This window comes from Nuphar pumila, chromosome 15 (genome assembly GCF_984573655.1).
Source record: "Nuphar pumila chromosome 15, dmNupPumi1.hap1.1, whole genome shotgun sequence".
In the NCBI taxonomy this organism is placed as follows: Eukaryota; Viridiplantae; Streptophyta; class Magnoliopsida; order Nymphaeales; family Nymphaeaceae; genus Nuphar; species Nuphar pumila.
Genome location: NC_143263.1, coordinates 25865800 through 25880726, shown reverse-complemented (window position 1 = coordinate 25880726; position 14927 = coordinate 25865800). Strand labels below are relative to the sequence as shown.

Here is a 14927-nt window from a genome sequence, read left to right as displayed (position 1 = left end):
GGGGGGGGGGGGGGGGGGCATTGGCACATAAATCGCAATATATATGCCACCGGGTGAGAGTGACTTTTAAGAATACGTCACCTGTTCTCGCACGCCATAAATCATATCCCTGCCTATCTGATTCTGAGATTTGGCTCTCTCCCCAAAAATAGCTTCAATCCTTTCCATCCATATGTGCCATATCACCACGTGGTATGTTATGTCCCAGCTTTCTATGACCTTTTTCTCTCTAAACTTCCTGCTTGACCACCTTTTTAGACCCTGATCCACGCCCTCAGCGGGTTTCCATTGCACACCAAACATATTAGATACCTTTCTCCATACTTGTTTTATCCATGAACATCGTTGGAACAGATGATTCTCAGATTCTTCATATTTTTTGCACAACTCACACCTACTTGGCAACTGGAAGTCCAATTTCTTTAGACGACTCTGTGTGAGTAGCTTGCCCTCTAAGGCCAATCTAACAGTGATAGCTGCTCGAGGGGGAGCTCTTTTATGCGACACTTTTTTTAAAAAATCCTTCTTTTGTCCTTTTGTCTAGTGTAAATCCCATACACTCTTCTAAGAGAAACCTTCCTTCGCTTTCCATAGAATTTCATCCCTGCTACTAGGATTCCATATATGTTCCTCCACCTCCTTCATGACCTGCTGTGGCAACTTGACTCTAGTGCCAGCTATTTTGATGTCTGGGTAGTGATTGACGTTTACCACCTCTCCCACCATAATATGATGCAATTCATTGTATAAAATCTGTTGGGAGTTAATCGGCAGTTGACGCATAATAGGTCTCTTCCCCGTCCATGGATCGAACCAGAATTCAGTTCTTCCATCTCCCACCTAACAATGTAATCCTTCCACTAAGGCCCCCGCCCCACATTGAATCCCCCTCCATCCATGCGACACTGCTAGGTGTTTCTTCGGTGTCCACATCGACTCCTTTTGCATGTATTTGATGTTCACTAAACTCACCCACAGACTATTCGCGTTTTGATAGATTCTCCATGCAAGCTTTGCAAGCTTTGCAAGAGCCACTCTGTTTGTCTCCTCAATGCTCCTTATGAAAATAGGGAAAGAGCTAAGGACTGACCGAATCAGAACAATCCTCGCTGCCATAACTAAGAGTCTACCATGCCATGATTCCACCTGTGTTCGAAATTTCTCTATTAGCTTCCCACACACTTTTTTTAAGCATCCCTTTGAAAAGTGAAAGACCCAAATAAGAGATGAGAAGACAGCCTGCCAAGCTGTCCATTGCTGGATTTGTGAGGCCAGAGCCCGAGATAAATTAAAGGGGATGAAGATGGACTTACCCTTGCTGATCTGCAGGCCTGATTGCTATTCAAAATTCTCCAATAAGGCCAAGAAATTTGGAAGGGAGTAACTCTTATCCTGGACAAAAAAAAGAGCATCATCTGCATAGAAGGTGCCATTTGAAATTTTTAACTTTCACAGGGGTTATTCGACCTTCTCTTGTCTCTTGATTCATGTGCCAGGTCAATATTTCCATGACCATCAGGAAGAGGTACGGTGACATGGGGTCCCCTTGTCTAGGGAACAAACCACTTAATTATAACTGCAAACTGAGGAGTGCTGACACACTGCATAACGATCTCAACCCAACTGTGACTAAAGCCAAACCATTTCATTGTGTCAGATAGGAAACTCCATTCCACCCTGTCATACATTTTCACCAAATCTGTTTTAAATAATACTCACTTTCGTTTACCTGTTGCCATGGAGTCCACCATTACATGGGCTAAGAGGATGCTATCCTGGATCGATCTTCCTTTCAAAAAGGCCATCTGATTATAGCTATTGAACCTCTCAAGAACCCTGCTCAGTCTGTTCACTATAATCTTGGTGATGACTTTGTACACAAAGTTGCGGAGACTGATGGGTTTAAACTGGCTAAGCCTCCTCGCACTTTCTACCTTAAGAATGAGGACGATATTGGACAAGTTTATTTGTTTAAGCATTTTGCCAGTTAGGAAGACGTTGAAAACCGCCTTGCACACATCGTTTCCAACTGTCCCAGTATTTCTGGAAGAAAACCTTTGAGAAACCATCTGAGCCCGGAGCACTATTGGGATCTAACTCAAAACACACCTTTCTAATCTCCATCTCCCTCACTTCAACATTCATATCCCAATTATCCTCTGGTGATACCACTGGTTCATCCATCTCTCCTCCACCCTCTTCACTTTGAGCATCCACTATAAACAAAATTTGAAAGTATTCTACCTCCTCTATATTTATCTCCTCATTCCCTCTGACCTCCGTGTCATCCTCTCTAATGAGGAAAGATATATTCTGACGCATGATGTTTTTATTGGCAATAGCATAGAAAAATCTAGTGTTTGTGTCCCCCTCCTTCAGCCATTTGCATCTAGTCTTTTGTTTCCACATATCTTCTTTCATTTGCATCAGGTTTTGTAGCCAATCTCTTAGCTGAAGCTCTAATGGCAACTTGATTATGGTCCCCCTCTTCTAAGCTCTGTTGGCACCCCTTCAGTTCCCCTCATATATCTTTAATCATCATCGAAAGATGGCCAATGTTGTTCCTGTTCCACTCCTTAAGCCCTTTCTTGACCGCCTCTAGTTTCCTGACAAGTCTATACATCGGGCATCCATGTACACTCTTATCCCAGCATGATTTAATGATTTCCCTACATCCATCTTTGAAAGTCCATAATCCAAAGAATTTGAAGGAGGAAGCTACCAAACTTCGGGCATGACTACAAAGCAACAGGCCATTATGATCCAAAATCATGCGAGGTAAGATGGACACCACAGTATTGGGGAACTTTTGTATCCAATTTCCATTAACTAGAGCCCTATTGAGACGGCCCACACGGAAGCCTAAGCCTTGTTGCCCATTCTGCCAAGTGAATTGAGGGGCCCGCATGAACCGCTTCTGTGAGTTCACATCCGCTAATCATCTCATTGAAAGCATGCGAGTCCTGGTGGCCGATATGGGAGCGGAGCCTTTCTCCCACACCCCGGGTGGTATTCCAATCCCCCAAAATAAGCCATGGCTCCTCTCTGGGGTGTTGCTTTAATGAGTCCCATAAGTGCTTCCTGAGATTAACTTTATTCTGCTTGTACACTGCAGACACCATGATTAATTCATGCTCTGTTTCCACCATGACTGTCATAATCCGATCCATAATCAATAGGACCTCTACTGATACTTTCTGCAGATCCCACATGCATATGATGCGACTGTTCTCAGTTGCCTCAAAATAACCCACGATACACATGTCTGCAAATTCCTTCTGCATCCCTGACATGATCCCTTCAGGGATCTTAGTTTCTAACATAAAGATCACATCGACCTTATGTTCTTGAATGACTCCGATATAGCTTTGTGGGCCCATTTACTCCCCAGCCCTCTAACATTCTAACTCATGATCTGCATGCGAAACATTTAAGGGAGTATTATCTGGGGCCTGTTCAGCCGCCCCATCGTCTTTCTTTCCTGCAGGTGGACCTATGTCCTTACCATGCCTTGAGCTAGTAACCTTATCTCCTCTGCTTCCAACCACCACAGTCGGACCTTGATTAGGTGGGTCCCTATCTTCCTCTTCATTTTTGCTCTCCTTCAACACCTCCACCCTACATTGACCGCCACTTCTTTTTTAATATGGTTTAAACCCTCTACCCACATCTCGGTTCTCGGTTTTCATTCCCACATTGAAAGCATAAATGATGGGGAGTTGTTGCGAGATGGTAGGACTGGACTCGTGGTATTCACCTCTTCCTTGTTGATCTGGGATCCATTTTTATTTAATTTAATGTTCTTGTTAAATTAAGAATTGCTTAATGTATTAACTTTTGAAACTTAATGAGATGATCTTTATTTTTCGATAACTTTAACCTATATGCACTTACCTGTAATTGCCCAAGATTTTCCAACTTCGCCTCATTTACTTCCGCTGTGTATTTTAAAAAAAATGGATAAATTTTGGGGTGTTACATTTATAGGAGTCGCATTGATGATCATCCTCCACGTGCCTTAGAGAAATATTCACAAAATCTAAATGTAAATTAATCCAGCATTAGAAAATCGGTGAAAATATCCAAAGCACCTAGTAGATTTGTGTCCTATGAATCTTTTGAACCTGAGTATTGAGTATGCCTTGTAGTCATTCACTTTTACGTAAAACCATCTTTTTTAATGAAGCTAAAAATCATGATGAATAGATTGAAGCTATAAATAATGAATTGGAAGCCTTAAAAAAGACTAAAACTTAGAAAGTTCAAACATTATCATTAGGAAAGAAACCATCAGGATGTATATAGGGTTTATAAAGTTAAGAGCAAATGGGATCATTAGAAAGATACAAAATTAGGTTACTAGCCAAAGGATATAGTCAAGAATATGGAATAGACTGAAGAATCATTTGCTTTGGTTGGTAGGATGGCTATGGTTAAAACACTTATAGCCCTAGCATCAATTAGGAAATGACTTATCTATCACATGGTTATAAAAATGCATTTTTTAAATGACACATTAATAAAGAAATTTATATGGAACCTCCTCCATACTTAGAATTGGCACATAAAAAGGTCTTTTGTTTGTTTAAGGCCTTATATGGCTTGAAACAAGCTCCTAAAGCCTGATATGATTGGTTTAGCAGTGTGTTGATTCAATTAGGATTTAAATCATGTTATACTGACACAACTCTGTTTGTTAAGTCTTCTAATGCAGGAATGGTGGTTTTACTTCTTTATGTTGATGACATGATCATCATAGGTGGTGACAGACAGGGGTTGATCATATTAAAAATCTTCTTAAAACTAATTTTCATATGACAGATATTGGTTTTCTTCGTTATTTTCTTGATATAGAAGTGACATACTCACCTCGTGATTGTTTGTTGTTACAAACAAAGTATGTTGCAGAGATAATTGTCCGATCAGGAATCTCTGATGGCAATAGAGTTGATACTTCAGTTGTCATAAATGCAAAAAATAAAAAAGGATGATGGAGAACCTTTGAAAGATCCAACTCAATACAAACAAATGATTGGAGCATTAACTTATCCTTTTATTATTAGACCTGATATTGCAATTACAATTCATTTTGTTAGTTAATTTCAACATTCTCCCACTATAGTGCATATGAGTGTGTTGTAATGAAGATTACTAGATATATTAAGAATACAATTAATCATGGATTATTTTATCATCTTTCTCCCCATTAGAAGTAATTATTTATTCAATTTTGATTAAGGAGGGGATGTGAATGACCATCGCTCAACCACAAGTTTTTATGTTTTTTTAAGTGACTCCTTGATACCGTGAAAATGCAAAAAACAATAAAAGGTATCTTTATCCTTTACAAAAGCAAAATATTGAGCTATGACAACTACTACCTTTGAGTTGGTGTGGTTGAAGCAATTGCTAGAGGACTTGGGAGTTCACATAGTAGCACCCTCAAGACTATATTGTGATAACAAAAGTGCAATCTACATTGCAAGCAATCATATCTTCCATGATATAACCAAACACATAGAAATGAACTGTCATTGTCTTCGATAAGAGTTTTTGAAGAAGACCATTACCTTGAAATGAACTGTCATTGTCTTCGACATTACCTTGTCATATGTAACATCTCAGTATCAATTGGCAGACTTTTTCACCAAAGCTCTTCTCTTTCCCAGATTTTACTTTCTCATTGGCAAACTCTCATTGATGACACCATGAGTTTAAGGGAAGGTGTTAAAATATGTATTTAGTATATATACCTGTGTCACATGGGTGCGGGGATGCGACACTTTAAAAAACCTCGGGTACAGGGGTCTGGGAGGGCAAAAATATAAAAAATTATATATATATATATATATATATATATAATTTTGAAGTTTTAATAGTTAACAACAGTAACACTGGTGAAATAAAAAACAAGTAGGTTAAAATGTTCAAAAAAGCAACATGCAGGTTAAAATGTTCAAAGTGTGGAGGATTGAAACTTTTAGGCCAATCAGTTCGAAGCAAAAGCACAAATAACTCGTGAAGACAATTGAGAAATTTCTTAGGGATTCATCATTCGCAACTAACATCAAGCGCAAATGTAAAAAAGGAAAAAAAAAGAGAGAAAAAGAAAACACAAGAAACGCAAAAAAGCAAAGGGAATCACTCTGAGAGACCTCCACGGAGAAAGGAAATTGAGCAAAAGAGAGTCGTGTAAAAATAAGGATCCAAGTAAAATTTCTCTTATTGAAGAGTAAAACAGAGATCGTGTAGATTGCAAGTTTCGATGAACATTAATAACTCGTGAGAAAAGCAATTCGGATCCTTAGGACACGTCTTCAAGCACTTTGCAAATGTGATTTTGAACCACTCTGAGAATCAGTCCCGACCCCGTGGCTCCCTTTCTCTCTGAGTTGGGGAATCATTTCACACGTTTGCAGTCACGTGAGAGAATGGGTCCCCTGGGAATCATCCTATCAAAAATGAGAGAATGATTTTCATAAGGGTGTATTGATGATGGTAGACATGCAAGAAAAAAGAACTTCACGCCTAATTTCAGTAGGTCGGGAAAAAACGAGCATATACAAAATAATTTGTAAATTCCCATCTCATAGAAGAATTTTTAAATATGTGTAACATTGCAGAGAATGGCAGATTTTGATGGGATTGATCAGTCTGTTTGAAGAGAGACCATGGAAAAGCATTGCAGGCTTCATCATTCATCTTCTTCATAATGTATCGAAATAGGCTATGAAATTTTTAAAAAGTGAGAGAGAGAGAGAGTGAGAGACAGAGGTCGAGTGAGAGAGACAGAGAGAAGAGAGTGAGAGACGGAGAGCGAGTGAGAGTGAGAGTGAGAGTGAGAAAGAGAGCGAGTGAGAGTGAGAAAGAAAGCGAGTGAGAGTGACAGAGAGAAGAGAGAGCGAGTGAGAGTGACGAAGAGCGAGTGAGAGCGAGAGAGCGAATGAGCGAGAAGAGAGAGACAGAGTACCTGAGGAGTGAGGAGGAGAGATCGGAAGGCGTCGGCGTCGGCGTCGAGAGAAAAACTCAGGCATGAGGAAAATTAGGGCAAAAAATTGCCCTAATCCTCCTCCCCTAAGCCCTTTTCATCGGGCATTTTTTGTCCAAAAATTGGACACAAATGACCCTGGGTACGTTGACCGCACCTAGGGTCAGGTTGACTACACAGGGTGCCGCACCCGCATGCGCACCTGCGTCACGTCGATGCGGGTGCGGCACCCGATTGGCTGAGTCCCTGTGACATAAATATATACGTAATTATATATACACATATATATGTATGGTTGACAAATCTTTTTAACAATATTTGGCGGACAAATAAAATGCCTAATGAGTGGAGGAAGAGTACTTTGGTGCCTCTATATAAGAATAAGGGTGATATACAAGATTGCACAAACTAGCGTGGTATAAAACTCATGAGTCATACTATGAAACTTTGGGAGAGGGTGATTGAGTCTAGGTTGAGGAAGGTTGTCATGATATCGGAGAATCGATTTGGTTTTATGCCTGGAAGATCAACTGTGGAAGCTATACATCTTCTTAGACAACTTATTGAGAGGAATAGAGAGAGGAACAAAGATTTGCATATGTTTTTTATTGATTTGGAGAAGGCATACGATAGAGTACCTAGGGACGTTCTCTGGTAGACAATGATGAAGAAAAGTGTTTCTCTCAAGTACATTAGTATAATTAAAGATATGTATGAAGGAGTAGTAACCAATGTCCGCACTTGTGGAGGGGTGACAACCAATTTTCCTATAACGGTTGGGTTACATCAAGGATCTGCTTTAAGCCCTTTCCTATTTGCTATAGTGATGGATGAGCTTACGAGATCAATTCAAGAAAATGTGTTGTGGTGTACGTTGTTTCCTGATGATATTGTTTTGATTGATGAGTCTAGAGCTGGGGTTAATGCTAAGTTAGAATTATGGAGACAGAGTGGTTGCCAGTTGAGGAAGCGGGAGCGGGAAGCGATACGGGAAGCGGGAGCGGGAAGCGAGGCACTTTCAAAATTTTAGAAAGCGGGGAAGCGTGGGACCACTTAGGAGCGATTCGGGAAGTGTCTCGGAAGCGACCTAGGAAGTGTCTCGAAAGCGAGGGGGAAGCAAAAAAAATAAAAATAAAAAATACAAAAAAATTGAAAAAAACAGGGAAAGCGAGGGGGAAGCGAGGGGGAAGCGTGCTTCCCATTAAAGGGAAGTGAGTCCCCCATTAAAGGGAAACGCGCTTCCCAAAAAAGGGGGGCGCTTCCCCCCACGCTTCGGAAGCGCGACGTTCCGCGCTTCCCCTTTTAGCTAGGCGCTTCCGGTAACCCTGAGACAGACATTGGAAGCAAGAGGTTTTAAGTTGGGTAAGAGTAACACAGAATACATGGAATGTCGGTTTAGTAAGCAACGAAGTAGTGATGGGAGTGTAGTGAAGCTTGGTGAGCAAGAAATACCGATTGTTTCAAATATTTGGGATCTATCATTCAAAAGTATGGAGAAATTGATGGAGATGTAAATCATATGATAAAGGTTGGGTGAATGAAATGGAAGAGTGCAATTGGAGTGTTGTGCGATCGTAGAATGTCATTGCGGTTGAAGGGAAAGTTTTATAGGACGACGATTAGACCCGTTTTACTATATGGTACGGAATGTTGGGCTACCAAGAGACATCATATTCAAAAAATGAGTTTAGCTGAGATGCGTATGCTGAGATGGATGTGTGGAAATACAATAAAAGATAAAATTCGGAACGAGGAGATACGTAAGAAGGTAGGTGTTGCACCCATTGAAAATAAGATGAGAGAGACTCGTTTACGGTGGTTTGGACATATTTGACGAAGGCCTAACAATGCTCCAGTTAGAAGGATGGAGAAATGGGAAAATATATTAGTTAAAAGAGGTCAGGGTAGGCCTAGGAAGACATGGATGGAGGTGAAAGGAAAGGATATGAATGCTTTGAACCTCACCGAGGACATGACATTGGATAGAAATGATTGAAGGAGAAGGATTCATGTGGAAGACCCAGAGTGATTTTTTTTTTTTTCATATCGCCGACCCCAATTGTTTTGGGATGAAGGCGTAGTTGTTGTTGTTGTTGTTGTATATATATAATTATATATTTTATATATCTTTTAGAATATATCTAGGTTTTTGTAATTCCTTATATTATAAGGAGTATAATTATAATTTGCCATTATAGTTGTTGGAGAGCTCTCAACGACTACATTGGCAAGAGCCATTGAAAATATAGTCGTTGGGAGCCTCCCAAGAGCTATATTGGCTTCTTTCCTATGTCACATGGGTGCGGGTGCAGCACTTTCAAAAAACTTGGATGTGGGGGTGCGGCAAAAATATAAAAAACTATATATATATATATATATATATATATATATATAATTTTTAAGTTTTAACAGTTAACAACAGTAACACTAATGAAATAAAAAATAATTATCACAATATCATCAAATCAATTCATCATCATGCATGTAATAAATCAAATAAACAATCTACAATTTCATTCTACATCATAAAAACCAACACCACAATTATAAAAACAATCAAATAAGTAAAGCAGAAAAGAAGTAAATTATATAGTATACTAACAAAAGAAGCAAAAAATGCATAATTACATACCAAAAGTATATCCTACACAATGTATATGACGATGAGGTAATGGATCCTAATAATTGTCTTCTTCATCATCAAATGCATCATCAGAAAGAAGACTGGGCTCAGATAAATCCATGTTTGCAATGTTGAAATCATGTTCTCCCTCTAAGTCACACTCTTCTGTGTTTACATCCCAAAATTTGGACGATCCTTGTCTGCATTACAAACCCAATTTGAAAATGTTAAATACAAGTATATTTAAAAGAAAAAACTAAGAAATAGTCAAATAACGAAAAGAGCAAATTAGTACCTGTATTCATCATTGGTTTGCGAAAGTAATCGAAGATTTGAATGAACATACACCAAATCCTCTGCACGCTTGCTGGTGAGTTTGTTTTTCTTAATGTTGTGGAATTGAGAATATGTGCTCCAATTTCTTTCACAACAGGATGAACTAGCAGGTTGGGATAGCAATCTCAATGAAAGACGTTGGAGAAGAGGTGTTTCTGATCCAAATGTTGACCACCATGTAATAGGATCTATATTATCATCCTCTCTCGCGAGTAATGCTTGTTCATGTAATCTCGAAGATGCAAATTTTCCAAACTCTTGTATGACTTGATTTAAAATATGTGATTCTGGATAAAGTCTTGTCATACACATATTTCTATAGCTTGATAGCTCTGGGTCTAAATGTGGAGGGACACGACCAATACCACCTTCCTGCCACTGTTTTGCATAATATTTTGGATTAAGAGAATGTGTCATGCAATGTAAAGGAGTGTTGCTCTTATCCCATCTTCTGACTAAAATTGAATGAATATGGTTAAAAAATTCTGAATCATCCAATGCAAGATTTTTTTCTTCATGCTTGAAAACTATAACTTGTATGTTTTCAATCATATTATCCCACATTTCATAGACTTTATGAAGCATGGGCTCATCCTTATCAACTTCTCTCAACATTTCCCAAATAGGTTGCGTAAATTGAAGAAAATATAAGACTTTATCCCAAAACTCATCATCAACAATGAATTTCTTAATTTCTTGAGCCTTGACATCATCATCAGCACAATAGAATGTCCAATTCTCATCAGTCACCATGTTAATCAAAGCATTCTTCACTTCCTTAATCCTCTTTACCATCACAATGATGGACGCAAAACGTGTTTCAGCGACCTTCAACAATTTCATGTCAGAATACCTATTAAATATAGCATTAGCATGATGATGGTTGACAACAAAATTCCTAATGCTTTTGACATTTTTTTCTAATTCCTCAATCCATGAACATAGAGCATATGCTGGTGAATTTTCTTCTTCTTTGGGGTTGCAGATGTTCTTGAGGGCCAGATTCAAGCTGTGTGTTACACAAGGAGTCCAAAAAATATGAGGATACTCGCTCTCCAAACTCAATGCGGCACTTTTACAAACTGGAGTATTGTCTGTGATGATTTGTACTACTTTCTGATCACCCACTTCTTTTATTACTTCTATAAATAACCCTTTCAAATACTCAGTATTTTTATATTCTCCAGATGCATCAATTGCTTTCAAAAATATTGGGCCACTAAGCGAAGACGCAATAAAATTGATTAGTGGACGCCTTTGAATATTTGTCCACCCATCAGAAACAATAGAAATTCCATTTTGCTCCCATGAATATTTTTTAATCTCTAGCAATCTCTCAACATTTGCCCTCTCTTCTGCAAGAAGTGTGGTTCGTAGTTTTTCTGAGCTTGGAGGTACATAGTCACTCAAATTACAATTTGCCAGAGAAGTAACTAAATCCTTCCAATAAGGATTTCTAGCTGCATTAAATGGGAGTAAACTAGAATAAAAATACCTCCCTACTTTTTTATCCTTCTCCTCTCTTCCATATGTATTGAATGTTGTTTGTATCGTTTCTCTTCCTCTACCACCTATATTCACTTTTCTTTTCTTTTTAGCATCTTCTTGGTGGCTTAAAAATGGTACACTAATTTCACAAGAATCACTCATTGTCTTTCTCTTCTCATATTTTTCTTGTATTTTCTTGTATTGTTTTCGCATTGCCTCATCAACTCTTTTGCATCCTGAAATGCCATGTCTTGGTATCTTCAACAAATGAGCCTTAACTCTTGTGTAAGACCCAACAAAATCTCTTTCACAGAGCTTGCATCGAAATCTCTTGTTTCCACCACCTCCTCCAGTTTTTGCAAGCTTATCTACATGTGCCCATAGTGGGCCCCCATCATCACATGTTGCAGCTAAAGAACTTGAATCAACACTCCCACTACAACTACCAGCAACACTAGCAGCAGAACTCACGTGTGGGGATGAGGATGACGTAAGTCCTTTCCCTTTATCTGACATTTTTGCCCTGAAAACAAAAAAATTTGTTATATTAAAATCAATTATGCACAGGATCAAGATTAAAAATATTGAGTGCAAGGTCAATAACATATACAATAAGTTCTAAAAAATATAGTAGTAGTACGTATAAATAAATACCAAAAGGTTTCTTAAATAAAAACTGCATGACAATGTACATGGCATTAAAAACTGCGTGTATAAGTGTTACCAAAACCGTATGTACATAGGCACTAAAAACTGCATGTACATGGCATCATCCAAAACACATATACATGTGCACAACAAAAAGAAAATGCATGTACCGCTTCATTAAAACACATACATCATAAAAATTGTATGGAAATATGCAACAACAATGATGCAGGTACATAGGCTTTTTAGAGGAAACGCATATACCTCTTCACATACAGGTTTGCATAACAGCAGATATACATAGCTAATAGAAAAAAAAAACAAGCAAACAGCCATAATTTGTGCCATCAAGTTTGATGGGAATGATTTGAATGGTTTCCTTCTTCTCCATAACTCACCAAACAACCAACAACAATATTCAAAAATCTTGCACAAGGCACAAAGTACAGAAAATTGAATCATAGTTACAGCAAGCAAACACCGCAAAACTTAAGGATAAGCACTACCGATGGGAAGCCAAAACTGATACCCACAAGAACCACACAAGAGTCACCACCCAAAATGCTACAATAGGTAATGCCAGCAGAAATATCACAATACCGGTGCCAGTAGGCAATTATTACTACCTACAGTAATATCAAGACACCAGCAACACCAAAACTTGACTATAGAATAAAGAACCAGTTACCGTCCAATACAAAACACCCAAACCATCAATAGAACTCACTTGAATCTCAATATTAGGCACCCAAATCACATTCAAAGGCTTACTAACTCAAAAACGACATGAATCCATCTGATTTGCATACCCAAAAGCTACCGATAAGACCAAATCTAAGTCACAGGCCCAAATCTCTTTACCATCATCCTTATAAATTGCATCATCTTAAAATACAGATTTTGCATCATCTAAATGAGAGAGATTGAAGGAGACAATGAGAGAGAGAATGTGTACCGAACGGTGTCGCTTAAGGTCGTCGCCGGCGTCGGGGTAGGAAGACTGGTCGTCGCCGGCGTCGGGGTAGGAAGACTGGTCGTCGCCGGCGTCGGGGTCGAGTCAGGGTCGGGTCATCGCACAGTCGAGGTCGAGAGGAGAGGTCTGAAGGAGTCGTCAGGAGGATTACGGCAAAAAAAAATTGCCCTAATCCTCCTCTCAGCCCTTTTTTTGATCGGGCTTCCTTTTTTTTTCTCAAGTCCAAACATTGGACATTTTTTACCTTGGGTGCGTTGACCGCACCCAGGGTCGGGTTGACCGCACCAGGTGCGGCACCTAGTTGGTCGAATCCCTGTGACTTAGCTTCTTTCTCTCCCTTATATCATGTATAAATAGGGGACTTCTTATACCCTATTGTGGTATGTATTTTATGTGCATATTACATATAATAAATTTATTTATTTTAAATTCTCTTTCCTAGCCCTTAGTGCCTTGTTGTGCTTGTGCCATATTGGGTTGTCTTGTGTGGGATGAACATGAGTCGAGCCTGGGTTGTTCGAACTCAGCTCAGTTCAAAATGTCTTTGTCCAAGCTTTGCTCGAGCTCGGAGTTGAGCTTGTATGGCATTGTCCAGACTCGGCTTTGTTCCGAACTCGGGCCGAGTCGAGCTTCAATGGTATTCCATAAACAATCTTGTAAAAAGATTTTTGTGGAGGTGGAATTCGATCCCCAAACCCATTTAACATTCATTAAGTGACCCACCACTAAGCCAGAGCATGTGTTGGGTGAGATCCTTATTAGAGCCCTGCAAGTCTTTGAAAAGGGGTGCAGGAGGGAAGAAAGCCGAAGAGCAACCATGGCGGGTAAGGCTGCCTGCTTCTGACTATCCGCAAGTGAGCGATCCTCGCCCTCATTCGTCTCATGAGCGAGAGTCGCTTGGATGACCTCTAAAGCCTTCTAAATAGTTGAATGCCCATAACTAACAACTGTAGTACCAACAAAATTTACATTGTAATAAATCTAATTAACCTTCTGTTGGAATTGCCATTTCATCCCAATAAAATCTTGGCGAATTTTAGGTTTCTTATCTTTTCTTCTTCTTCTTTTTTCCCTTAAGAAAACTGATTATTAACTTCAAGAAGTACTTCCCATCCACAAAAGTACTCTCCACCGATCCGGATCTTATTCACATCCTCCAAAACTGAATTGAAGCATCCCCTCACATTCTAAACTATTAAACCGACATCAGATTTTCCCCAAATACAAAACCCACAAGTTCAGATTTTCCTCAAACATAAAACCCACTAAAAGGCATTCACCCATAAAACCAAGTTTCTATTCACTTTAGTTCAACTTCTGTTCTGCCTAAAACCAACAGACCAACTAAAATGTGATGTATCGGAAACGATAAAAACTGAGGAACAAGTTTAGAGAAAAGGAACAATCAAATGGGGAGAGAGAGAGAGAGAGAGACCTTTGAAGCGCTTTGGGTTTTGTATTTATGGATCGAGCAGGAGCAGGCCTTGCCTTTTTCGTGGGTCTTCTGCCTTCCATTCTCTCTTTCTCTCTCCCACAACACCAACCTTCCTCACCTCCCCCCACTGAAATGGGTGCAGAGAAGCGCTCTTCCATTTAACGAAACGTCCTCCGATTCAACGAGCAAAGCTTCCCGATTCGACTCGGAAATCTAGTGATTTTCCCAGTCGAGTGAAAACACGCTTTGGTAAAAGAGTTGGCAAAGGCGAGCGAGCCCAGGCTCATAGATTGGGAGCCGGTCTGGTTTGACTGGACTAAGACCTTGTGTAAATTTAATGTTAAGCTGTCTATGGCAGGTTCCTGTAGTCAAAGACCATGCCCAGTGCTTGATCAATAGAGATCCAGTAGGGTCATAAGGCCTATACAAAGTGCCA

The 14927-nt window shown here is 39.4% G+C and overlaps 1 protein-coding gene across 2 annotated transcripts in view; it reads right to left on the bottom strand.

Annotated features, from left to right (window-relative positions):
- LOC149814876 (uncharacterized) overlaps nt 1-14615 on the bottom strand; it is a 31805-nt gene extending 17190 nt beyond the window's left edge. For both annotated transcript variants that reach the window (XM_089988587.1, XM_089988586.1), the window contains exon 1: nt 14492-14615. In XM_089988587.1, coding sequence (XP_089844713.1) covers nt 14492-14571 — 80 coding nt within the window. In that variant the 5' untranslated portion in view covers nt 14572-14615. The remainder of the gene's footprint in view (nt 1-14491) is intronic.
- Nucleotides 14616-14927: the final 312 nt, after the last annotated feature.